The 25,474-nt window shown below is 35.6% G+C and overlaps 2 protein-coding genes across 4 annotated transcripts in view; both read left to right on the plus strand.

The window, feature by feature from the left end:
* LOC129243459 (protein late bloomer) overlaps positions 1–17,860 on the plus strand; it is a 52,725-nt gene extending 34,865 nt beyond the window's left edge. For all 3 annotated transcript variants that reach the window (XM_054880499.1, XM_054880501.1, XM_054880498.1), the window contains exons 3-6: positions 12,018–12,182; positions 12,272–12,448; positions 16,903–17,070; positions 17,185–17,860. In XM_054880499.1, the coding sequence (XP_054736474.1) occupies positions 12,018–12,182; positions 12,272–12,448; positions 16,903–17,070; positions 17,185–17,265 (591 nt within the window). In that variant the 3' untranslated portion in view covers positions 17,266–17,860. The remainder of the gene's footprint in view (positions 1–12,017; positions 12,183–12,271; positions 12,449–16,902; positions 17,071–17,184) is intronic.
* LOC129243456 (tetraspanin-9) overlaps positions 1–25,474 on the plus strand; it is a 111,616-nt gene that overhangs the window by 54,272 nt on the left and 31,870 nt on the right. The window lies entirely within an intron of this gene.

The following is a 25,474-nucleotide window of genomic DNA, read 5'->3' on the forward strand; positions in this document are numbered from 1 at the left end:
TCTGCTTCAGTACCTCGAAAATTACTTCCATATCTTTCTTTCCTTAATTAATTAAGGAGTTTTTAGGAAATTTAAACTAATAGTTTAATATTGTCGACGTTCTTGAAATTGATGTTGTTTTTGGTTTTACTCATTTCTTTTGGAGCATACACATCTTTTCTCTAGCCTCCACAGTCCTATCCTCTTGCGAAGAATTTATATTTCCTACTATTGTTGTAACATCCTGCAACATTCCCTATGAATTCTTGCGACATTCTAGTAACCTAGTGCCGACTGTCACGGCAAAGCGAAGGGTTTTTCTTCCGGATCGTCATCGTATAACCTATGAAATTTCTATTTAATCTTAGTCCATTTTAAGTTAATTTCACTGTACTTACATACGTATACAAATGTACATATTTACTAAATATTTCGTGTAGACAAGACTTGTAAGAATTGCACTTGACAGCCGCCTTCATCGCTTATTGTTCTTATCTAATCATGGAATTGTTTACTATATAAATACATATGTATGTATGTATGTACGTGTATGTCCATTGATATAATAGTTACGTGTAGCATGATTGCTGAATCATTTATGAAGTAGTCTTTGCCGCTTTCGGCTTTGTTAAGTGACAATTTATTGTGCTTCCTTGCCATATTTCAACTTTTTGGTTTGCAATTAATCAAACGCGCAAGCCAAATGCTTTTACCACCTGTTAGTAATGACTGTTGCGTGGTATGGCAGTTAATAAATCACCATCATTGGAATTTTGATATTTAATTCGAAGCTGAGCAAAGTAGGGCGGTAAAGGTCATCATGAGTAGAATCGTAAAGAGCCTTCAGAAGTAGTGAAAGTATTGCCGCCGTTCTGTATTGAGTTTCGGCGTATTATCGCTAGAAAAAGTTGGGGGCGTGAAGATGCATATGCTGTCATAAAATCATATTAAGATCTTATCAATTATTTGCTTAACCAGTCATGAGCCACAAAAGCCGACAAGAAATTTTACCAGAATACTCTGTTTTTTTTTATTTTTTTCAAAGATCTTCGACATAATGAATTCAAATTCGCCGACGTTATTGCTTTACTCAGACCACCGTTATATTATATTTTGGCCTAAAAGTTATAAAAAACACGATTGTGGCTTATATTTCAGGTTATGTGATTCCTCATCTTGAGGCAAAATTCTTCTCCTTTCGAATGCCATTCAGTTTGCTCCGGTATCGTTTTTTGTCGAGATATTGAATTTAGAACTTTCCAACTGTGTCAAGGTTTTTGAATACTAACAAATTTAAAAATTTCTTAGTTTTTGAATGCATTATCTTCACAAATAATCTTTAAAAAATTACTCCTTAATTCATGAAGTCGTAATTGGTCGTGGGTACTTTCGAAATTATGCTGGTGTCAAGATTACAACCAGTGACAATGACCTATCGGATGATGAGTAGCTAGTTTTTAATCGGAAATGTTCATGTATGTGTAATACTGCTCCAATGACAACAGTTCAATACTCAAAAGCTATTGTTCGAGTAAGAAAAAATATAAGATTAGATTTGCTCGAAAAGATGGCCAAAATGCAGCACTCAAGAGCAACTGAGTTAAGCCATGTTCCATGTACTTATGGATATTATTATTATTATTGAGTGGCTGTTTGTGCACTGCGACCTGAATAGATCTATTGTGCAGCCATGTAGCCTATTCGAACAGTTTTAGGCTATTAATAAATCTTACAACTGCTGTAGGCTTAATTTCTACCAGGAGGTTTGGATCTAAAGGGTTTTTCAATAAGGGCGGGTAGATGTTGAAATGGAATAAAATGGCGTTTGCTGTGTGGCACGTAGCGCGCGCCGTCCTGCTGGAACCACATGTCGTCTAGGTCCATATGGTTCAATGTGGGCCATAAGAAATTGGAAGGGCCACCACGTCTACCGAAAAATGGGCGCAATGGGCGCAATGCGCGCAACGTTAATGAACACTCATTTTGATAATAAAGTTTTATCATTTGAACGTGCTGTTCAATCGTGTCACTTGCCATGATGATTTGGCAAAAACAACTGAATAATAAACAAAAGATTTGACAGATGTCACCAAAACAAAATGGCTGCCACAGGGCGCCAATTCGACCCGCGCCAATTGAAAACCCCTTTATAGCCCCATTTCCCAGGTAATTTAGTCTGCGTCGTGCCATTGCTGGGCAGTCGCATAGAACGTGTTCTGCTGTTTCTTCTGCCTCTTTGCAGAGTCTACAGGAATCGTTTCTCTCACACCTATCCTTTTCATGTGATAACTAAGTTTACCTGTCCTGTTAATAGTTCAGTGAACAGTTTCATGCCCATTCTGCTTAGGTTAAGGATTGCTTCTGCCTTCATCCGTTCTGGATCTATGAGTCTTTTCGATTGCCACGTGCCCGATTGGGCTCACCAGTAATCGATTAGGGCTCCTTTGAAGCCCCACAGCAAGGTTCAGGACCTATGAAGGGAGTGTTTGCCTCCTTTTTCGCTAAAGTGTCCGTAATTTCATTCCCTTCGTACCCCTCATGTCCCGGAACCTACATCAAGGTAACAAAGTTTCTTGATGCTAGGATATTGAGAATTTCAAAACATTCCCAGATCAACCTTGATTGGAATGGGAAGCTATCCAGAGATTTTAGAGCTGTTTGACTGTCAGAGAGAATGTTAATATTGGCACCGCGCGTGCCTCTCTGTAGACATTCTCTGGCACACAGCTCTAAGGCGTGGACCTCCACTTGAAAAATGAAAGTGGTTTTTCCAATTGCAATTGCTTTTTTGAAATGTGGTCCGACAATTCCAGCCCCTTCACTACCATCTTCCATTTTGCACCCATCAGTAGACCACACCTGTGCGCCCTGCTTTAAGAATATTTCATTGTTTCTCCACGCTGAGCGGTCACTAATGACCACTTTGAATTTCTTGGAGAATTTTAGCTTCCTTTGCATCTTGTCGTGAACTGTCAGGCATGGAGAGTTCAGGATTGAACCCAGAATCCTTATATGTCCTGTAAGATGCCCTTCTTTGAGATAGAATAGATTAGGAGGCCTTAGAGCTGCACTGATTGCCATCCCTTTGGCTACATTATATAGTGGAATGAGTCCAGTGACCATTCCTAAAGCCGCTGTGATGCATGTTCGCATTGCTCCCGTAACGCTCAGACAGGTTTCTGTGTACCTTGTTAAGTATTGTCTGAGTCTTAGTTTGGTCTGCTTTTAACCACCATACCAGAGAGGCATAGGTGATCGTTGGCACTATTATTTTCTTATAAGTCCATGCCATCATCCTTGGCCGCATACCTCATGTTTTACGGTAAAGCCTTTGGCATACGTTTATTACTCTCAAGGCTTTGTTTTTGTGTATAGTGCAATTCACTTGATTATATATATATATATATATACAATTGGCTCCTACACCTTTTTGGGTGTTTGGCCGAGCTCCTCCTCCTATTTGTGGTGTGCGTCTTGTTGTTGTTCCACAAATGGAGGGAGCTACAGTTTCAAGCAGACAGATATTTTTATGAGGAGCTTTTTCATGGAAGAAATACACTCGGAGGTTTGCTATTGCCTGCCGAGGGGCGACCGCTATTAGAAAAATGTTTTTCTTAATTTAGGTGTTTCACCGAGATTCACTTGATTAGAGGCAATCATTTGTATGGAAGAAAATGGTTATTAAGTAACCGCATTCGACCTATTTATAGTAATCCAAGGTTTTCTGATAATTTCAGTGAAGAACGTACTTTTCTCGAAAATAAATATGCAACAAAATATTACTCCATCTAACGGTACGAGTATTTCGCAGCAGTAAAAAGTCAGCAGCTGTAATACTGTGCTTGATTGACCAAATTCCTGTTCGCCGCTCTGATTCCAAAAATTAACAGCACTCCCTAATAAAATATTACAAAAATTAGTGCGGGTATATAAAGTTCGTTCCGGACCGAACTTAACACTTCCCTAGTTGCTTTAAGGGGTAACACCACAATCATTTGTATGGAAGAAAATGGTTATTAAGTAACCGCATTCGACCTATTTATAGTAATCCAAGGTTTTCTGATAATTTCAGTGAAGAACGTACTTTTCTCGAAAATAAATATGCAACAAAATATTACTCCATCTAACGGTACGAGTATTTCGCAGCAGTAAAAAGTCAGCAGCTGTAATACTGTGCTTGATTGACCAAATTCCTGTTCGCCGCTCTGATTCCAAAAATTAACAGCACTCCCTAATAAAATATTACAAAAATTAGTGCGGGTATATAAAGTTCGTTCCGGACCGAACTTAACACTTCCCTAGTTGCTAGAAATTTCAAAAAATTGATTTTTTTTTATAAGCTTAAAAAATTCTTTGAACCTTTTAAGATACAGAACAAAAAGTTTTATACGTTACCGAAGTTTATTTCATAAATATTTTAAGCTTTTAACCAAGCGTTAGTGACTGCTACCTAACGACTTCTCCAAATTTCCAAACTTTAAACGCGTTTTTCTCAAAACACGTTTTCTGAAATTGGCACGCAGCATAACTCAAACAATTTTAAATATTTTTAATCAAGTTTTTCACTAAGTCTGTATAATAACCTTCTTAAGAGAAGAGCGTAGGGGATTTTCGATAGATTAATTTAAACGATTGTTATAATTATTTAAGTGCCGTTTTTTTAGGCCAAAATAGAGTTTTTTCCTTCAAATGCTTGCTAATTCCACAAAAATAAATATTTTTTAAATCCCCTACGTGTTTCTCTAGCTATTCTTATCTAGATTAAGAAAAAAATGTTTCTTTGTTCCAGATTAAAATTTGCACCCTCTGTGCTGCGTGCCGCGGAGCTCCTTCAAGAGAAACCACATTACAAAAATGTTTCAAATGCCGCCATTTTGTAAAATTTTTCGATCAAACTTTGTAGTTTTGTATTTGAGTATATAAGTAATAACCTCCCAAATCAGAGTGATTGTTTCTTCTTTCCTTCTATAAAAAAAAATTCTTTAAAAATCGTGTTTATTTTACGCGTGTACAGTGGTGTTACCCCTTAAACTATTCTGTGTCATCTGAGTACACATACATAAATTTATATATATACTTATATATATGGTAATGGAAAAGTAGACTGTCTTATCGCTGAGCTCAAAATAAATAGTGACGCGAAGATTTCACTTTTTTTATCACCAGAGTACTTTTAGCCTTAACACAGTTGCTAAAGAAGAACATATGTATGTGTGTACAACCACACCTACATACCTATGTATATATGAGCTTTTGTTATATAAAATTAAACAGCTTTGCAAAGTACTATGTCTAAACAAGCTCCATTACTACATAAAATAAGTTTTAAGTCAATATTTGTTTGTGTGTACGCAAGTAAGTAGTACATAGATTAAATGACCGGCAAACAAGCGCAGTGAGTTATGTAAGACACCCACACATAAAGCAAAATAATGTTCACCTTCCTAAGTACGTAGACGTAATAAAATGTATATGTAATCGGTTCGGCGTTTGATTGGCTTTTTGGATAATGAAAATCGAAAAACGAAGCAGAACATCTTTTATTTTTGGTATATCAATAAACGAAACAAAAAATAACTAAATAACAGCACCAGCTAGAAGTCATCAGATGAGCCTTAAAATAAACCAACATATGTGGATATCGCAATTGCTAATTCTCAATCCTAAAATTCATTACAATTATTTTCATTAAATTAAATGAGTTATTTTATTTACGTATTTCTACAAAGTTTGCGCTTGCACTGCCGTGCCAAAAATATTCGGTTCTGTATTAAAAAATTTGTGGCAATTGCTCTATATCGAACAAATGTTTTATAACAACGGTTACCCTCGACAAGGCAATATTAGCTTCTCTCCACCAAAAAAGCTTCTCAAAACACGCTCCATTTGCCATTAGTCGATTGGCGGAACAACGTTAAAATGTGCAAATGACAGGTTGGGAGAAACTTGGGAGAAACTAAATGTAGTGAATACTCAGTTGGGGAATATGTTCGTAGCGTCTTCACCGAAGACTTTTATTTAAACAAAAACAATAATTATATCAACAAGTTAATCAATTATAAATTCGCCGTTGCTGTCGACAACCTCTTCCTAACTCTCGACCAATTTGTTGATGCCTTTCTGCCAAAAATCGCCTGGTCTGGTGCCAAAGAAGTTGTTGAACCAGTTTTTAGGGACCTCTTTGTTATCGAAGGTGACACTCTTCATATTTATGCTGAAGGAACTCCCATTCAAGCTCTTGGAATGCGGCTTTGACGACTTATGCAATATGGGGCCTGGCACTGACGTGAAGGAGTATGCTTTGACCATGTCAATCAGGTATTTTCAGTCGAATAGCCTAATTCACGAGCTGTAGCTGGGCAATGTGGAGCTCCTTGTCGATCGTGGCATTCTTTTCGAGCATTTCTCAGTGCATCATGCGCTCCCAGTCCCACCAAACACATATCATGATTTTTTTTGGGTGAAGATCAGCCTTGACTCTAGGTTTTGGCGTATCGCTTGGAGCCACCCACTACTTTCTTTGCTTTATATAGGCATCATTGATATACAGCCACCATTTCTCATGTCCCGTGCCGATTCGACGACTGGTTTGGCGACTGATCTCCTTCAAAATTGATTTGAGACGTTCTTCATTGAATTAAGAAGACCTTCCCTTGAGGGGCGTGTCATCGACATCAAAGTCGCCATTTTTGAACTTTGCATACCATTTTCGTGCTGTAGACTCTGCCTTCTTCATATACACGGCAAATATCCCGGGCCACTTCGGCAGCTTTTTAACCTCGATGAAATGCAAAGAAGAGCAGATGTCGAAAATGTTGATTTCTGCCTCCTGGGTACTCCATTTCTAAGCCTCAAAACTGATACAAAATTAAATAATTCAAAAATATTGTACAATAAGATAGTTTTGTAGATCAGAAAGAATTATTTCGAATGAATATTTACCCTTTGCCAAACAGCACACAAATCGTTGTAAAATAAATGAAAATATAAAACCACTATGAACTTATTCCCCAATCCAATAATTTAGTAAAATAATATTACAACAAAAAAACTATTTTTTTAATGTGGAAATTTATATGAGTGTTCCCTTCTAAAAAATGGATATTAGTACACACCGATAAACAGTGCATGCGCCTGCAAACCTGTTGCATTGAGCATTTTTAATATTTTTGTGTACTTTTGTTTTTGTGTTTTGAACGCCTTTAAAGTTTTTCTCATTTGTTTTTGAATCGGCTTTATCACTTTTTGCACCGCTAAAGTGATTTGTTGTTAAAATGAAAAATTACCATAATTGAATAAATAATTTATTGCAAGTTGACATTATTGGCTTATTGGCTTTTATTTTTTGCTTTTCGCTCTCATATTTTAGTATGTGATAAAATAAGAAATTGTCACCGCGATGCCCTTGCACTGATTTGGTTGCTGATTTCGGTACTACTACTCGATAAATAAAAGCGTTGAAGACATTTATAGACTTTTGGAATCAAGTCTGCCTTAGTTTACAAATAAGGCGGATTTTATTATTTGATTAATATATACACATCATTGAAAAACGAAATATTGGAGTGACATATTTAGAATTTTCGTCTAATTTCAGTTTCTTTAATTGCTGCTTTTTGTAGAAAAAGCTTACATACATATGTATACTCTGTGGGCAAAAAGTAAGGTGCATTTATTTGTCAAAGTTCGCGGGATTAAAATTTCGCTCTAGTTATTTTTTTCATGAGTTGGCAGCACTGTTAATAACATCTGGGCCAACTTTCATGTGAATGTCATTATCAGTAATATATTTACGCTTGTGTTTACCAAACGACCAAGAGTGCATTTTTCGATTTTTACAATGTCTGATTTGATTGAGCAGAGAAGTGCCAATAAATTTTGTTTGCGGAATGAAATTTCGACTGCGGAAACGTTTAGCATGCAGAAGGCATTTGGTGATTTGACAATGTCGCAGAAAAATGTTTATAAGTGGTACAAAGACTTCAAAGAGGGTCGAGAACGTGTTGATGACTTGGAGCGCTCCGGACGACCATCGACGTCAACAGATGACCAACACGTCAATAAAGTGAAGGAGTTAGTGCTCAAAAATCGTCGGTGGACTGTTAAAGACCTTACTGATATGATCGGAATATCAGAAGGATCTGTGAAAACCATTTTGAAAGACCATTTGGGCTTAAGAAAAGTCAAATCTCGTTTGGTACCGAAAACTCTCAATTTCTTGGAAAAAAGTCGTCGCGTTGATGTGTGTGAAAAAATGCTTTCAGAGTATCAGGACAAGTTCAAATGTATCATTACGGGAGATGAGACTTGGATTTATGCTTACGACCCTGAAACAACCGACCAATCAAGCGAATATCGTGCTAAAGGCAAAGGCCAGACCGAAAAGAGCACGTCAAAGTCGTTCCAAAATGAAGGTCATGATGACAGTTTTTTTCGATTTTCGTGGTGTGGTGCAGTATGAATTCCTTCCACCTGGCCAAACTGTTAATAAGGAATATTATTTGAGCGTTATGCGTCGTTTACGTGAAGCAATTCGTCTAAAAAGACCAGAATTATGGGCCAACAACTCTTGGTTTTTGCATCACGATAATGCACTGCACTCGTTCTTCGTGACCATTTCGCCAAAAATTCCACGCATATCGTTCCGCAACCACCGTATTCGCCTGATTTGGCTCCGTATGATTTCTGGCTATTCCCAAAACTCAAGAGACCACTCCGGGGAACGCGTTGCGAGTCGATTGAGGAGATAAAAGCTGAATCGAAGAAGGTGCTGATGGCTATACCGGAAATGGACTATTTGGCATGTTTCGGGGACTGGAAAAATCGTTGGCATAAGTGTATTTCATCGAGAGGGGATTATTTTGAAGGGGATGAAATTGATTTATAAGAATAAATAAAGATTTTTCATTTTACAACCAAATTCACCTTACTTTTTGCCCACAGTAGTATATGTACATCTTTTAAACAGCTGGAATTATTTGGTTACTTGAATTAAAGAGTAAATGGCACTGGATAACATAAAAAAATATAATAATAAGAAGTTCCGGTAACGAAATATGACATATGGCGCCAATGAGTGTCAAGTGAATCCATTCTTAAGGTGAAGCGACATATAATATGTTAAACAAATTTGTTGGAATATTCTTGTTAACAACTTTTATTTATTTATTAAATCTATGGCTTAACAACTTTTTACGACTACAAATAATTCACAAATTAAATTAATTAAAAATATTCAAAATAAAAATCACTTAATGTAATAATTTAAGAGATTTAAAAAAACTTCTTTTGGTAAAGAAAAAATCAAGTACAGGATTCTCTAATGGTGTGATAAATAGGAGCATTACTATTATGTTGTGTTCACATCGGACATTTGCAAAGAAAGTTTTCAACAGTCTCTTTCTCTGCCGGATCCCCACAGCTTCTTCAAAGGGGGTTGTACTGAAGTCGAAGCCTCTCCGCATGAGTTCCGATCGCCCAGTGACCGGTGACCACCGCTATGAGTTTTTATGCTATGAGAAATTGAATGGCGTTAAGCGTCCTTCTTCTGTCGTACTGAGATTGACCACGATAACTTTAACTTAACGATAACAACTTTTTTAGACACAGATGTCCGAGATGGGTACAACTGAAACCGGTTCTGTCGGTCCTTCCCTGGCAAGCTCATTGGTAATTTCATTTCCCTCTACGTTCCTTTGCCCTGGAACATAGATAACAGAAATGTTTATTGCACATTCGGGACGTTTGTTCTCCTCCTTGTAGGGGTTAACCAGAAGAGAGCTGCAACAAGGCGATGACAGAGCTTTAGCGGCGGCGTTAATCGTATGGAATCTGAAAATCTGAAGAGCGAAGTGCAAATTTGAGAAATATTTTCTGAACACAACCTAGCCAATTTATGGCCATCTGATTATACGATTTTCAAATGCATACCATGTATTCCAAATGCGACTGAATCACTGTGGTAAATAGTAGTTCATATATATATAAATTGTGTGAAAGGCGGAAGCTCAACATCAACCAATTATCTACATACATATATATAATTGGCGCGTACACCCTTTTTGGGTGTTTGGCCGAGGTCCTCCTCCTATTTGTGGTGTGCGTCTTGATATTGTTCCTCGAATGGAGGGGCCTACAGTTTCAAGCCGACTCCGAACGGTGGAAATACATTCGGAGGCATGTCGTTGCCTGTCGAGGAGCGACCGCTATTAGAAAAATGTTCTTCTTCATTTTAATGTTTCACCGAGATTCGAACCTACGTTCTCTCTGAATTCTGAATGGTAGTCTCGCAGAAGGTATCTCTTCAACTACTCCGACGAGATCCAGGACAAAACTAACCGACAACTACTGGACCGAACAATGCTTAGACATGCACTCAACGGCATTTATCGGGAGACACTTGCCAACTTCCTAAGGAGTGGGGAGACTCCCGAATGCCGTAATTGCCGTAATAGTTCCAGCTATCCCGAGAGACCCGCGAAACCTTGGCACAATTATGTTCTGGACACTGTAGCAGACTAAACTCCTACCTACCCAGAATTGACCCCGACATACCAAACATATGCCCAGCATGTGAAGGCACGATAATAATCATCTTTTGATATGCCCCATCAAACCCATTCATCTAACATCCCTTTCCCTCTGGACCCCACCTATCGAAACAACAAGTTTCCTGGGCCTAGCGTTAGATGAGCTAGACGAAGACGACCGGTAACTATATTGCACTGACATGATTTAGTAAGTTGCTACAACAAGAACAAGTTGTCTATATGCTGAATGAATTTGATATATCAATTTGGTATCCCGCAAAACTAATAGGGCTATGTAAAATGGCGTTGTTCAACACCGATAACAATGACAGACTTGAGATCCTACGGAAAATCTCTCTTGCCAACAAGCGCTACTTTGGGCTAAGTAGGCAATTGAGTAGCAAAGTGGTCTCACGAGGAACAAAACTAATACTTTATAAGGCGCACTCCCTTGCGCTTCAACAATAACAGGAAATAAGTAAAACGCTTTAAGGTCGAGCGCAGGTATAGAAACTCGGCTTGGGGCAACGCACGCTCAAATACGCATTAGCTTGTAAATTTTGCTAAGATCGCTTTGAAAATTTGGAACAATATTCATGAAATGAAAAAAAAAATTATAATAATAATTTAAATACCTTACCTTCGTTAAATTACTACACCTCAGCAGTTGTTGAAGAAAATAATAAAAAATTTGTATAATCCCACATTTTTTATAGTTGTAGTTCTCAAATTTACCCCCCAAAAAACACACACAAATTCGGAACATCAAGATTTAATATTTTTACTTCACCTCTAATGGTCTTAAGTGTTTTGCGCAAGACTGTATATACCAACCGATGCCCTTTATTAGAATTGGCCCAACTTATAAGGAGCTGAGTAGCATCGAGAAAGGGAAAACTATTCAATGCTTTTTTCATAAATTATAAATGCATACTTTGAATGAATTTAAAAATATTATTAGAAGCCTCAATGTATGCTCATATGAATATACAAGGTGGCGCAAAATTAATCATCCAATTTTGAATAACTTCTTTACTAAATAAAAATAAATTATTAGCTGACCTATGGTATATGCTCCACTCATTCTATTAAAACGGTCTATTATGAAATTTTATTGATTTTTTTGAAATTTTGTAAAAGTTTTGACATTTTTTAGTTATATGATTTTCTGTTGCAGAAGGTATAAAGTGGCGCAAAATCAATCACCCAACTTTGATTTTGTTTTTTTATATACTTGAAACAAAAATTATTTTGAGTAATGGAAACCTCGATTTTGACCTTTACGCGCTTCATTAAATGTCTGTTTGTATACTGCAGCTATCTAGTTCACATGGCCCAAATATTTTTGCCGTACACCAGCAATTGCAAAAATCATAAATCTTTCGATAGAGTGATTCATTTTGCGCCACTTAGTGCATATGCGAAATTTATAGATCGGTTAATTTATTGCTGCTTCGCTTTTTTACGTACCTATAATTATATTACTTTTGTTTTTCCATACAATTTCAGCTCTTCGGCTTGGCCATTGTTGGCGTTGGCGTCTATGTTATCCTCGAATTCGAACAATTCTACACAGCAGCCTTCATTATACTCGGCCTGGGCATTGTCGTAATCTTGACCGCTATCTTGGGTTCACTGGGTGCGTCACATGAAAGCAGTCGAATCTCCAAAACGGTAACCAACATTTTTTATAATTTTTTACATATTTACGTATTTATTTTTCAATGTCATTTCCTTTTTCATGCCTCAACATACGCACATAGTTCGCCATAATTTTGATTTTATGGGCAGTGCTACAAACTTTAACAGTTGGCTTCTTTTGGATATTCCAATCGACATTGCTGATTAATGTTGATAAGACCTTCGATCAGTTATGGCGCAACCAGCCAGTGCCAATTAAACCGGAAAATGCCAGTCAAATAGCGAGCATCGAAAGATGGGTGAGCATGCGTTTTAAGGTGTATTATGGACACATATACATACATACATATCTGTGTGGCCATAAGTACATTTATATATACATACATATATATAGTTACATAACATAAATCATGCAAATGTATGTATATCTGTGCATACATAGGTCTTCCATACATATGCATATATGCATATGTATATACAGTAGCGGTCAGAATAATAGTCGTGCGAGATTTTGCATGAATAAGTATGGACTATTTATTTTCTATATAATTTTCTGTTTTTTTTTTTGAAAAAAAAAATTTCAAAAATTTTCAAATTTTTTTTTTTTTTATTTTTTTTGTTTAATTTCCAAAAAAATTGCGTACTCTAATTTTACTAATGTTTATTTTTTTAAATTGATACCCCCAAGACATTATTTAGTACTAGATCTACGGAATTCGTGCAATAAATTTACATATTAAATTTTCTACTCACTAAATATACGTCCAAGCAACAGTGTTTTTCAACACTAATCTTTTATCAAGATAAAATTATTAAAAAAAAATTTTCAAAAAAAAATTTAAAAAATTTTTTTTGATTTCTTTTTAATTTAATAAGATACTAATGCAAAAATGCGAAAAAAGTTGAAAAAAAAAATGTTTTTTCAATCTTATGTAATAATGTTTAGCCAATGTTTAAAAACAATGCACTTGTTCCTATAATTCTTTTGCAAAATTTTGATCAATCGGTCCGTAAAAACGGCTTGATGGATCGATTTAAAAATTTACAGGGTTATTAGTAGAATATTAAACTGTAAAAATCCCTGGAAACATGAGTTTCCGCATTAATATTTGTAAATGAGCGATAGATTTTCTGAAAACCGTAAAAAGGCGTTTTTTTGTGTTCACTTCAAACCAACATTAAGGGTAAAAAAAATTTTCTTCTCAAAAAATTAAATTAGGATCTTATAGGAAATTTATTCCACTTTCCAAAACCATTATTAAATTTATTGTGGGATTATTAGTTGTTGAGATATCAATGATCAATGATAAAATGGTTTTTTTTCGTAAAATGCGAATATCTCAGAGCGAAATGATCGTAGCGAGAATTAAAAAAAAAAGCAATTTAAAGCTAAATAATCAAGCTAGTTGACTGTATGGCTAGTTTTAGTCGGACAAATTTTTCCAAGCCCGTGCAATCAAAAAAAAAAAGGAAAACATTTCGAAAATTTTTATGTCGCCCTTTAACTGACGATTACAAAATAACCGTTAAATAAAAAAAAAAATTTGCTTAAAGATCTTAAAACTAGAAGCTTCAAGCTTCTAAATGATTTTTGTCGGAATTCCGTGCGCCCGTGCGAAATTTAGGAAATTTTACTGTCCCCTTAACTTTTGTGAGAAGTGTATGTAGTTCAAAAATAAATTAGTTTCACATAAAATTTTTGGCGCATATTTTACTCATATTTCTAGGAGCGTGACTACTATATGTCGTTAATAGTTAAAAATAAATTATGCTATTTCAAAATTTAAAAAACTATATGTCGGCTTCTTTTCATTGATATCTTGTGTTTCTGCGCCTTGTAAATGCACCTCTAATTTTTTTATTTTCGTTATTTGATGTAACTGAATTTTAAAAAATTCAAGGCAGTCGAAAGAAAATGAATTACAATTTTCATTCAGTTATAAAGGGTCTTTCCAGTTGGTGGTAGAGAATAATTCCTGGACGGTGCATAGATGGATACAAGGTGTTAAAATGATTAAAACTGAATAAGAACAATATAAAGCAAAATTCTAAATTTTTTGGGGGAAAATAATCGTCCGAATCAGTCCAAGGTAAGTGAAAAAATTTGAATAAACTGGTTCTGTGAAGAATAGAAAAGAACCGACAGACCAAAAACTGAACGTTCTGTTGAGAATATTGTTGCTGTAGGTCAAAGTGTTGATGAACAACCTTTGCTATCGATATCTCGACGTTCTCAACAATTAGGCATTCATGAATCGATTGTTTGGTGGACTATGAATAAAAATAGTAAAACCTGCAATAGTCTAAATTTTTAAAAGTTCTATTTGCAAACAAAATTTAGGCGCGTCTGTGGATATGTCATAGTACCAGCACATGTTAAATGGCTAAAATGGCTGCTAATGGCATTAAGTGGAACTACAAGGTGGCGCAAAATGAATCATCCTATCGGAAAATTTGTAAATTTTGCAAATGATCAAATGCAAATCGATATACCTTTTCAATCACGAATGTGTCGTTGTTATCGATAATGTATTTTCTTATCCTTTTATTGCCTCGTCTGGTGTCCCTCAGGGCAACATTTTGGGCCCTTTGATCTTTGTATTTTTTATTAATGACATATCTGAATGTTTTCATTTCTATGAGTTTCTTTTATATGCAGACGACGTAAAAAGTTTTAAAACTGTACGAAAGCTGTCTGATTCATATGATCTTCAAGCAGGCCTTAAGAACGTCGTGGCATAGTGCGATAGGAATCTACTTCAATTAAATATTAAGAAATGCTCTTATGTGTCATTTTCTAAGTCAAAGCATTTAATCTCTACCTCATATTTTATAAAGAAGTCGTGCCTAAATACTCTTAATGATATTTCTGATTTGGGTGAAGATCCACCTTTCAGTTTCTTAGTCATTTAAATTTGGTCCTAGCCAAATCGTATTCTACACTTGCCTTCATTCGGCAGTTTGCTTCCGATTACGGATCCTTATACTTTGAAGTAACTATTTAGTTCACTCGTACGATCCAAGTTGGAGTATGCCGTCTTTATTTGGAGGCCTTATCATCAGTGCTATATCAATAGACTTGAACGTATTCCAAAGAAATTTCTTTGTTTGGCACTGAGATCTTTGAACGTCACTGATCCGATTCCTTCTTATAAGGCAAGGTGTGCGTTACTAAACTTAAAATCGTTGCCAAGTAGAAGAAGTATACTGTCGCTCTGCTTTGTTTTCGATATTATAAATGAGGCAGTTGAGTCGCCTATACTTTTAGAGGGCATTCATTTTTACATACCTCGAAAAAATCTTCGGAGTAATGATTTATTCTTCCTAGAGCGGGTTACAACTGTTTATGCCTCGAAAACACCTTTGATTAGAACATTGAATGAGTTCAACCATATTTCAAGTTCTTTGGCTTTTGATTTCAGAACATGTATGTATAAATAATTCTTACAAATACCCTTAGTTCTATGTAGTCTGTTAGAAACTTTGTACTTTTTGACTTACTGAATGAATAAATGAAATATATTTTCTTCCATATAAGAGTACTCGAAAAATTTAACATACTATAGTACATAACTGCATGCCCAGTATTTTTCTGAAAATTCTGTCTAAAAGATTTTTAAGTTTGCTGAAATTTTTTAATTTTTCTTGTATTGAACTTACATTTTTTGAAAATTTTAGAAATTCTTTTCCTTGTTATATGGTTTTTGTTGTAGTATGATCTAAAGCTCCAGATACGCAGGTATGGAGCAGTGCGACTAGCTCGATACTCAACCGAAACTCTTTGATTGTACTAATGTTTGTTCGTAAATTTTGAGCGTTTGAACAACTTGAGCAGCTAACCAAGGATTCCCAATTTTATTTGCCAACATTTCTTTAGTTTTCTACAGAAATTAGTACTGTACATAAATAATTTTGTAAAACTTGAAAACAAAATTATGGTAAAAAATTGAAGATAATCAAAAATATTGTTTGAACTGCTCGAAAAACCTCGACAGGTAGGTGAAATGGTTGAAGTATCACTCTGGCGCTCCCCGTTTTGATGCCATTATGAGACCTACAACAGGAAGATATCTACAGCTAGCCAGAGCTGTTGATATAATGGAGGAGATTGATTGAATTTAGGTTGGCTCACTGCCCCAGGCTGTCGAAGAGAGGAGCATCCAGTGACATTAATTGTTTAGCTGCAAAACCCGGACATTAACAAAGAAAGTGCTCAATAGTCTCCTTCTCTGAAAGGATCCCACAGCTTCTGCAATGGGGGTTAAATGGTAAACCTAGCTTTTTCGCGTGTGTACCGATCGTCCAGTGACCGGTAAACGCAGCTACGAGTTTGGAAATTGAATGGCGTGGAGTCCTCAGGATTTTTTGAGCCCTCCGTACATTGTACTGGGGCCGAAGAGTTTTCGAAAAGTATAAGGGTACTCGTTGCTCTTTTGCCCGGGCTGTTCAAAATTGTGCGAACAAAATCGAGAGCTGTAGTATGAACTGTATTTTTCTAAGCCAAAAAAAAAATATGTATAAAAAATCAATAAATAGGCCAAACATTGCAGTATCTCGCGTTGCCATTATTGTGACCAGCATTGTATATATTTACGTCACTAAATGCGTACTTTGCGTATTACGCAAGCGCGCATTCCTCGTTCAGTAAAAGTTTTTATAAAAACATGTGCGTATAATTTATAAGTAATTCATATTCACACTCGTACATCATAATTTATTATCATTTATTTCCTTATCCATTTATGCTCCATAGCTCGATTGCTGTGGCAATGTCGGCCCTAACGACTACATGCACCCACCCTACAGCTGTTATAGCAATGACAAACTGAGCCTTGACGGTTGCCGACAAAAGTTTCTCGAATATATTTCTGATCGTTGGGACGCTTTTAATTTCTTATCCATCGGTTTGGTACTGGTTGAGGTGAGTCAATTGACGGTCAAACATAAATTGTTTTTTTTTTTTTTTTTAATATCTAATAAATTACGAGTTGTAATTGTTTAATAATATTTATTATTATTACCATTCCATTTACAGCTGATTTGTGCTGCTTTCGCTTGGGTCTTGGCGAATAGCATTTTGAATCGTTGGCGCCGCTCGAAATACTATCCCAAATAAGCTGATTTACATGATTTATTTAAATGCGCATAAAGGCCAAAGAATTTCTATATATGTACATACATATGCATACAAGCGGATGTACAAACATGCATTCATGTGTACCAACCTACCTACATATAAGTATATAATTTTTGTTTTTTACTTCTAAACAGAGTGTATGCACACACACACACACACAACGATAGATTCAAAAGTGTTTGCTCTTTCGAAAATGAAATTAATTTTGCTAGTCTACCTCAACATGCTCATAAATTAGCTAAGCTGTAGGCAGAAAAACGCAGCTTAGCTGGAAAATATAAAATTACATACAAACCGAGAGGGAGAGAAAAAAGGAACAGAAACGAAAATGTGTTTAAAAATTCGCAGTAGCTACGAAACGATGGTGCCAAAAGTAGTGTTCAATAGGAAATAAATTTGAAAAATAAAATAAGAAGAAGAATAACGATTTTGTATATTTTTAAAAAGTGTATGTATGTATATTTTTTTATTAAAAATTACGCTATACTATTGTTAACATTAGATTTAGTCGTCGAAGAATGTAATTAATTAAAACTATGCATGCCAAATAACACTTGTTGTTGATTTAAGGAAACTATGAAGTTTTATTTACATACATACGGCACTTGTACACACAAGCAGGCTGCGCTCACTGAATTATGACTGATGTGAAAAACTCATAAACTTGAACGGCGAATAAAAGTCAAACTACGGGCTGGTGGAAAAGTAAGTAAGCAAAAATAGAAGACAATTTTTTAAATGAAATACATTTTTTTACTCTCTCTCAACTGCAATATATTTATTTTAATTTTATATTAATTTTATGCTGATTTTCCGGAAGCTCTGCTTAATAATGCATTGTCAGCATAGCCTCTCTCAACCCCAATGCAGCCATATCAGGAGTTGGCAACCTACCGCTCTTCGGACGTGACTCTGCGGCTCTTTTGATCCATACGTTTATTTTTATAAAAAAAAAATAAAGATTTAAAAATTGTGCGTCGATTAACGAGGATTAAGCCCCGATTCTATCTCTCAGCTACTTGTACCCGCTTTTGGCCGCACCCCTCCCCCATAACACGTGTCTAAACTGTCGTCAGTTCGTCGGAGTCTGTTGTTTTTATTGTAGCAGCATAGTCATTCCCCATACGTGCGTGGGGAATGCTGTAGGAATGACCGCCCTTGGTCAGACTTAGATCCGGGTCGTTCCGATAACGTAGAACCGAATGTCGTAGGAACGTCCGTCGAAATCTCTCGAATGACTACATCTTCGGATGCTTCTATGTATTTTCAATTTGGCTTCTTCATCAGTGCTTTGGCTGGGACGTACAGTTTATAGTTTCACGTCAAAGAGTTAGAAGCGGATCATCTCCTCAAAGTTAGGTATGCACATAAATCCTTATGTATAATATGTAATAATAATAATAATACAATAGGCAATAATAATAATAATATAGTAGGCAACATAATAAGTATTATATTTTCAAAATACATATTATACATATTTTTTTCTAAGTAAGATACCAACCTACTTTTTTGAAGTCAATCAGAACTGTCAAAAACGAAACAAGGTAGTACTGTTGGATATTACCGTGGAAAAGCAATAGTTATAAGTGTAAGCACCTATAAATTGTTATTTAATAAACCTGTTTTCTAACTCTGGGGATATAAGTGGGTAGGTATTTGCAGTTTTGATTGTCAAAATTGAAAAAAAAAACGCTCAGACTGTACCATGATAAACACGTTCTGACAACCCCGTTCGTGCCAATCGGTGATCACCGCACACGAGAGGTGTCCACAGATGCGACGCAACTACATATGTACTAAGGGACAATCAGTACGAGAGAGAGCGAGGCAAACAGTGTTTTTTGTTTAAATTATTCATTTTAATAAAGTTGAGCTTTCTGGAGGAAAATATTTACAGAGCTGAAAAGCTATTTGGAAGAGTTGGAGTCCCAGAAACGTATGTCCTATACGTAACGTAACAAAAGTGGACAGCTTTGCAGGGGGGAAACCGGTTTAGGAGGCCAAAATTTTGGTGTTTTTCGAGAATTTTTCGAACAAAGAAGGAATAATTAGAAATTGTTTAAGTTTAGAGGATATTTTATTTATATTCTTAGGTACATTTTTAAATTTTTCTGAAGCTTTTTCCACAGGAGATAGTGGCGTTAGAACGTGCTGTCCATGGACGATCGCCATCCGAGTGTCTTGCTGGTGGGAATTCCTGAAATTGCAATTTTTCTCAGAAATCAACAGCAATTTTTTTTCATTCACAACATGTTTCCTAAGAATATGAACCTAATTGTGGTAAAAAAATATTGAAAATTGTATGGTTTTGAGGCGCTTGAACACAAAGTTGTTTTTTTATACCATATTTTTTCATCTATTTTGCTTAAAACTCCATATTTTAAATAATAATATAATATAATCCCAGAATTAGGTTCATGTAGATTAGAATTGAATAAAGAAAAAAACCCGAAACATTTTAGAACGATTGGTCGATAACTTTTTAAGCTAGAATACCCACCAGTTTAAAAAAGTAGTTTCGAGAAAAACGTCATTTTAACTAACGTGCGCTACTGTGCGGAACCGACGGGCAGTCACTTAAATGCTCATAGAATCGGGAATAATGCGAATTTCGCTTCAAAATTTTTACCACATTTTCTTGAGTAGTTATACTAAGGATTTATGAAGATTTGTAATGAAGTACACGTTAGTGCTGTAAGTAAATGTTCAATTCTTTTAATTTTTTTTGTTAATTTTAAATTCATCAATTTTTTTAGTTCAAGAAAATTAATCAATTTTTTTAAATAAATTATCCAGCACTGCCATATCTATATATCTATTTTGTTGTGAAGTACAGTATTTACTTACGAATATATTAGGGGAAAACAAATCCCTACATTATGCGTAAAATTTTCGCGCAAATGGTTTAAATCTGTTTTATGGTCGATCTTTAGCTCCTGGGCGATGCTACGACTACTAACATGTCGGTGAACTTCGATTATTTCTGTGATTTTATCAACATTTTCGACATTTTTTAACATCAAAAATGCCTGAACTGAGTCGTCGAAACCAAAATTGCACGTAATTGACTGTTACAGTATCGTCACTATAAACACCATACATAATTTCAGCGGCCTGGCTTGCATTTTCACTTCCACCAAAGAAAAACTTTAGAATGTACCGAATTTTCTCTTTGTTGACTTCCATTGTTGGCTTTGTTGTTGTTCCATTGTCTGTAACTCACAACTGAATGGAAAAAAAGAAACAGCATAATAATTTTTTTAGCGTGAAATGTCACCTTGACAACGAGCATAAATTGAATCCTTTTTTCTCCAAACTAATAAAAGATATAGCTATTTTTTCTTATGAATGATTTTTTTTATCAAACAACTTTATTTTTTGTTGGCTAGAAAAAATTTTGTGGCTCTTTAACCACTTTGAAATTTTGTAAACTTTAAATTCTGACTATTCCGACTCAAAAGGTTGCCGACCGCTGACTTATTCCAATAATTTTCTTACATCCCTGTAATGTTTCTCCGGCATTGCACTAACTTTTCGACTACTTTTCCATTTGTAATTTTTCATTCGAATTTTTTTTCTAATTCATCTGAGATTACCTATGGCAGGTGTATGAGCAATCTCAACATTAGTCAAATTCACAAAAAATATTGCTCCCTCACTCATGTGCTAATTGAATTTTTAATGACCACTATGTGATCTGCAAAGCTTGTGAGACTACATTTCCATTCCAAAACCTATCACTGCACAGTTAGGAAATAGAACAATCGATTTCTTTAGATAACACTTCACGTATTTATGCATTTCCTTTGCTGCTAAGCCTTCCAGAACAAAGCATTTTATCACTGCACTACATTAAATACTGGCAAGACAGAGAATTCACACGCCACTTAATGGAGGGTCCAGGACAGAGGCAGGCTAAAATGTTTATTCGTACCTTCAGAATAGCATCAAATAGGCTCTTAAACCTAGAGAAAGAGGGCTTACTAACTGATCCTTTGCTGGATGCTACATTTGACATTGAAGTCTTCGTTATCATTTCAGGAATCTAGAATTAGTAAAAATGAGTATTTGCCGTTTTTGCGAGAGGAGCAATGAACCAATATTTTGGGAATATTTTTATGAAAGCTTTTAGTCCTCCATCGACTCCACAAACTTAACATTTTTCAGATTTAAAAAAATAAAGGTCAAAAAGACTCACACGGGTAAGAAATATTCTCATTAAATTTAATGTGGCACTAAATTTTTTATAGACTTTTAAAGACAATATTGAAGGTAAATGTAGTTTCATAGGATAGATAGGATAATTAGATCCACTTTATACCAAACTTTGATACATGGTACTAACCTTTCATACTCGCTGTACTACATTCTTGTCATTTTTTTGTCCAACATTGTCAGCTCTCGCGAGACGAATACTCACTCAGCTAAGTGATGCGACTCTAAGTCCCATGGTGGTATGCACAAAAAGCCTGAAGAGGTGCTTAAAATCATCGGGGGCTTCAATTATAGACTTTCGGTCAAGCCACATAAGAGGTCGCAGTACATTATGGCCCAACAAAACTAAACTAAACTGCAACATATATGGCTCGATTTGCCTATAATAAGGAGTAATGTTCGAATAGATTGTGAGGATCAATTAAAAGTATGTAGAACGATGGCTAAATTTTCTCACAGTGAAGTAAGCAGTAACCTTGCGAAGATAACTCCAATAGATATAATTTTGCGAAATTTCGTAACTATTAAGAATAGTTTGAACTATAAAAACTATCTCATGCATTAATTTTAAGTACACTACAGTACAGCTCATGGAGTAAACATTGCGATACGTACTTTACAAGTGGATCAGGAATGGTTTGGCGCTAAAAATCTTAGGCTGGCTTCCCATAAGATAGAGGCCGTATCATCAACAGTAAGAGAGTATACAAGGTACAGCTCAAAGTTGGCAGCAATATCACTGAGTCTAACTTCGACTTTGCCTCTCTTATCACTCGGATTACGTTAGCAGCAAAACTGCGGTTGCAACGGCCAAAATTATGGCAAGCATTCGTGGACCAATCAGGTCCTGGCAGGAGTTGTGAGATCTATCGTCCTCTATGGTGTGAACGAAGGGTGTGGCGCTACATATGCACGAAGTATAAATTCCACGTATAGCTTGTGCGCTCTTAGACTCTGCTCTGCCTTCAGAACGGTCTCGGAAGACGCGACACGCTCCATAGTTGGCTTATGTCCACTTAACCTGGTAGCGCTGGAGATTTGTGCAGCTAAATACATAAAGGGCAACAAAAACCAATGCGATCCCAATGAACACATAAAAATCGTAAAACTACGCAGCGTAGTCCAATGGCAGACACGATAGGATAGTTCAACAAAAGCCAGGTGGGCACATCGCCTAATAACCTGAGTTGAAGGATGGCGTGAAAGAAAGCACAGTGAAGTTGATTACTACCTAACCCAAATCGTTAGTGGTCATGGATGTTTTAAAGCACACCTTCTTCACTTTGGGCGTGAAGAGACTAAATACTGGCCGGAATCGACGAAGATACGGAACATGTGATTTTCATATGCACCCGTTTCAGAAGACTTAGGAAAGCACTAGAAGATAACCTCGGTTGCAATGTCAGGCCCGAGAATCTAGAGCCACTGATGCCACAGGGACATGGCAGGTGGAGTAGTACTGATACGACCCGGGTGGCTCTCTAATCAAATAATGTAAATAGTGGGAAACAGGACAGTAACGGGCGTTGAGTTTTGTGCTGAAGCAACCTCCCGACGAAATGTTTAACGGTAGGATGGGCACTTTGACGGTAGGAGGTTTAATTTGTGTCTTAAATTTTTGTTAAAGCTCCTCCCTCACTTACAGGGTTAGGATTTCGATCCGTCCTTCTCGTAAAAAAAAACAGCAAAAGCACGATTATTTTTTATATGGAGAAAATGTACAGTGCAACGAGATTTTTCAGCAACTTTAGATTTGCATCTTACCCTTAAAATTTTACGAGCTATGAACATTTCTATAAATTCTAAATAAAAACGTTTGGGTTTGTGGGTGGAAAGTTTGTGGAATTTTAAAATCCAGTCACAATAAAATAAAAGAAGAATAGTCAAAACTGGTCGAAACGATTGAGGCGCTATTTGTTTTTCGCGGGCTGGATAAGTCAAACGAATTTTTGGTTTAAATTAACTTTTAATTTTTATGTAAGTATAGACAGAATACAAAATAAAGTTTTAAATTAAAAAAAAAAATAAAAATTTTTATAAAGAGACAAAACCACGAAAATTAGAGCAAATATGAAAATATTTAAATTTACTTGTTTTTAAAAAACACTGACTAGCATATGGGAAGATATCATTGGAAACACGTAAGTATTAAATATTAGCAGGAGAGGAGAACCTACACGTTTTTACTTGACATAAATTGCCGCCTGAGTTACACGGCGCCAGTTCATCACTGTGAGCGCTTGTTTGCTAGAGAGTGCACTCATTTTCTAGCAAAAAAATATATTATTTGAAGTGGGAGTAAGGCACAAACCCAGTTAGCAGTGGCACTAGCCGTAGTAGAAGTAGATTTTTCCATTTTCCAATTTGCACTGAACTACAGGTGGGCTTAAAGCGACACTACTTCTAGCAGGATAGAAGAAATCCTATACCAAATGAAAATTAAAAAAGTAGAGAGATAAATTTTATGCTAAAATAATATATATTTTTTTGACATATGCTATGCTATCCAATTGGATCTGTGGTAGTGTTTGTTGATTAGTGTCAGCTATTTTGCAGGACCCACCCGAAAGCAATCGATTTTTCGAAATAATTTAAAGTTTAGCGTTTCGCTTCTCTAAAGCTATCCGAATTATTTTTTCATCTGCGGACCGAGAAAAGATAGTCGGAAGTGCTAGACAAGAATCCAAGTATATTTTAATCGGAGGTCTACGCAATAGAAAAATGCACCTTGAACGCAACCATAGCAACAGTGGTATAAACTTTCTTACTGAAAGCCAGATAGCAATCAAGGCTAAATAAAATAAAACTAAAGGAATGGAATAAAAAAATATAAATATATTACGAGAAAATAAAATTAAGTATCCCCAGTAGCGGAGGAGGGATTGTTTTAGTGGCCACACCGCACGACGCACTAGATAATAGTCGCTGTAAGTGCGAAAGCATTTTGAACCCTGCCTCACCCACAAAAAACCAAAAAACAAAGCTATCAAAGTAGCAAGTTTATAAACTCTATATAAAAAAATTGCATCGATTGCCGCACAATAATAAAAATTTAAAAAATTTAGTAAAGTAAATAAAATGAAGTAAAAAACTTAATTTAAAAAATTAGTATTTAAAATATAACAAAAATATAAAAAATATACATTATATGGTAAACAAAATTTAAAACAAAAAAATAAAAAGGCCCAACAAAATAAATAAATATAATAAAAAATATATGAAAAAAAGAAAGTAAAAAAGCACACAAAATACAATAAAAGTGCGTTAAAATAAAATAAAAAATAAGTAAAATTAAAATTAATAAATTTAATTTTATTAAACGTAATAAAATAAAGTTAAATAAATCGCAAAGCCGAATTCAGTGCAAAACTCTATATCAACAAAATTTATTTGGTGGCCGCCCAACAGTTTTATTTTGCTTGGCAAATTAATTGCCAAAAAAAAAACATTGTGCCTATTTTATTCAATCACGCCACTTTTATGCGAAAGATTTTCACTTTTCCCCATTGGCATTGCCAATTTGGCACATTGCGCTTCGTTGATGACATAAATTAGTCATATTGTTAGTGTTTTGTGTTTTTAAAAATAAACCGTAATATTTCCCTTAACTCCTTCCAGGTTACTTCAAGACCGGTGCTTGATAAACTGAATATGTTAGGCTAGAACAATCAGGTCACATAGGAATAATTGTAAACAAAGTGCCAGCTAAAGGGGCAGTCGCCTCATTTTTTGAGCCCCAGAGCCATTTTGTAGTCTAGGAAAGGGGTCTACTTATTTAGAAAGTAGAGCAAAGACACTGAGGCAAAGATCATACTGAGGCAATCTATCGGATTTATCGCAATTAAAATCGATGCTAGGTAGCTTTTACCTAAACCCTTTTAAAGATTGTATGAAATTAATTAAGAATAATCTGAGAATCATCACAGGTGTTCTAGCAGGGTATTATAAATTTGATCATCATCTGACTAGC

This window comes from Anastrepha obliqua, chromosome 4 (assembly GCF_027943255.1).
Source record: "Anastrepha obliqua isolate idAnaObli1 chromosome 4, idAnaObli1_1.0, whole genome shotgun sequence".
NCBI lineage: Eukaryota > Metazoa > Arthropoda > Insecta > Diptera > Tephritidae > Anastrepha > Anastrepha obliqua.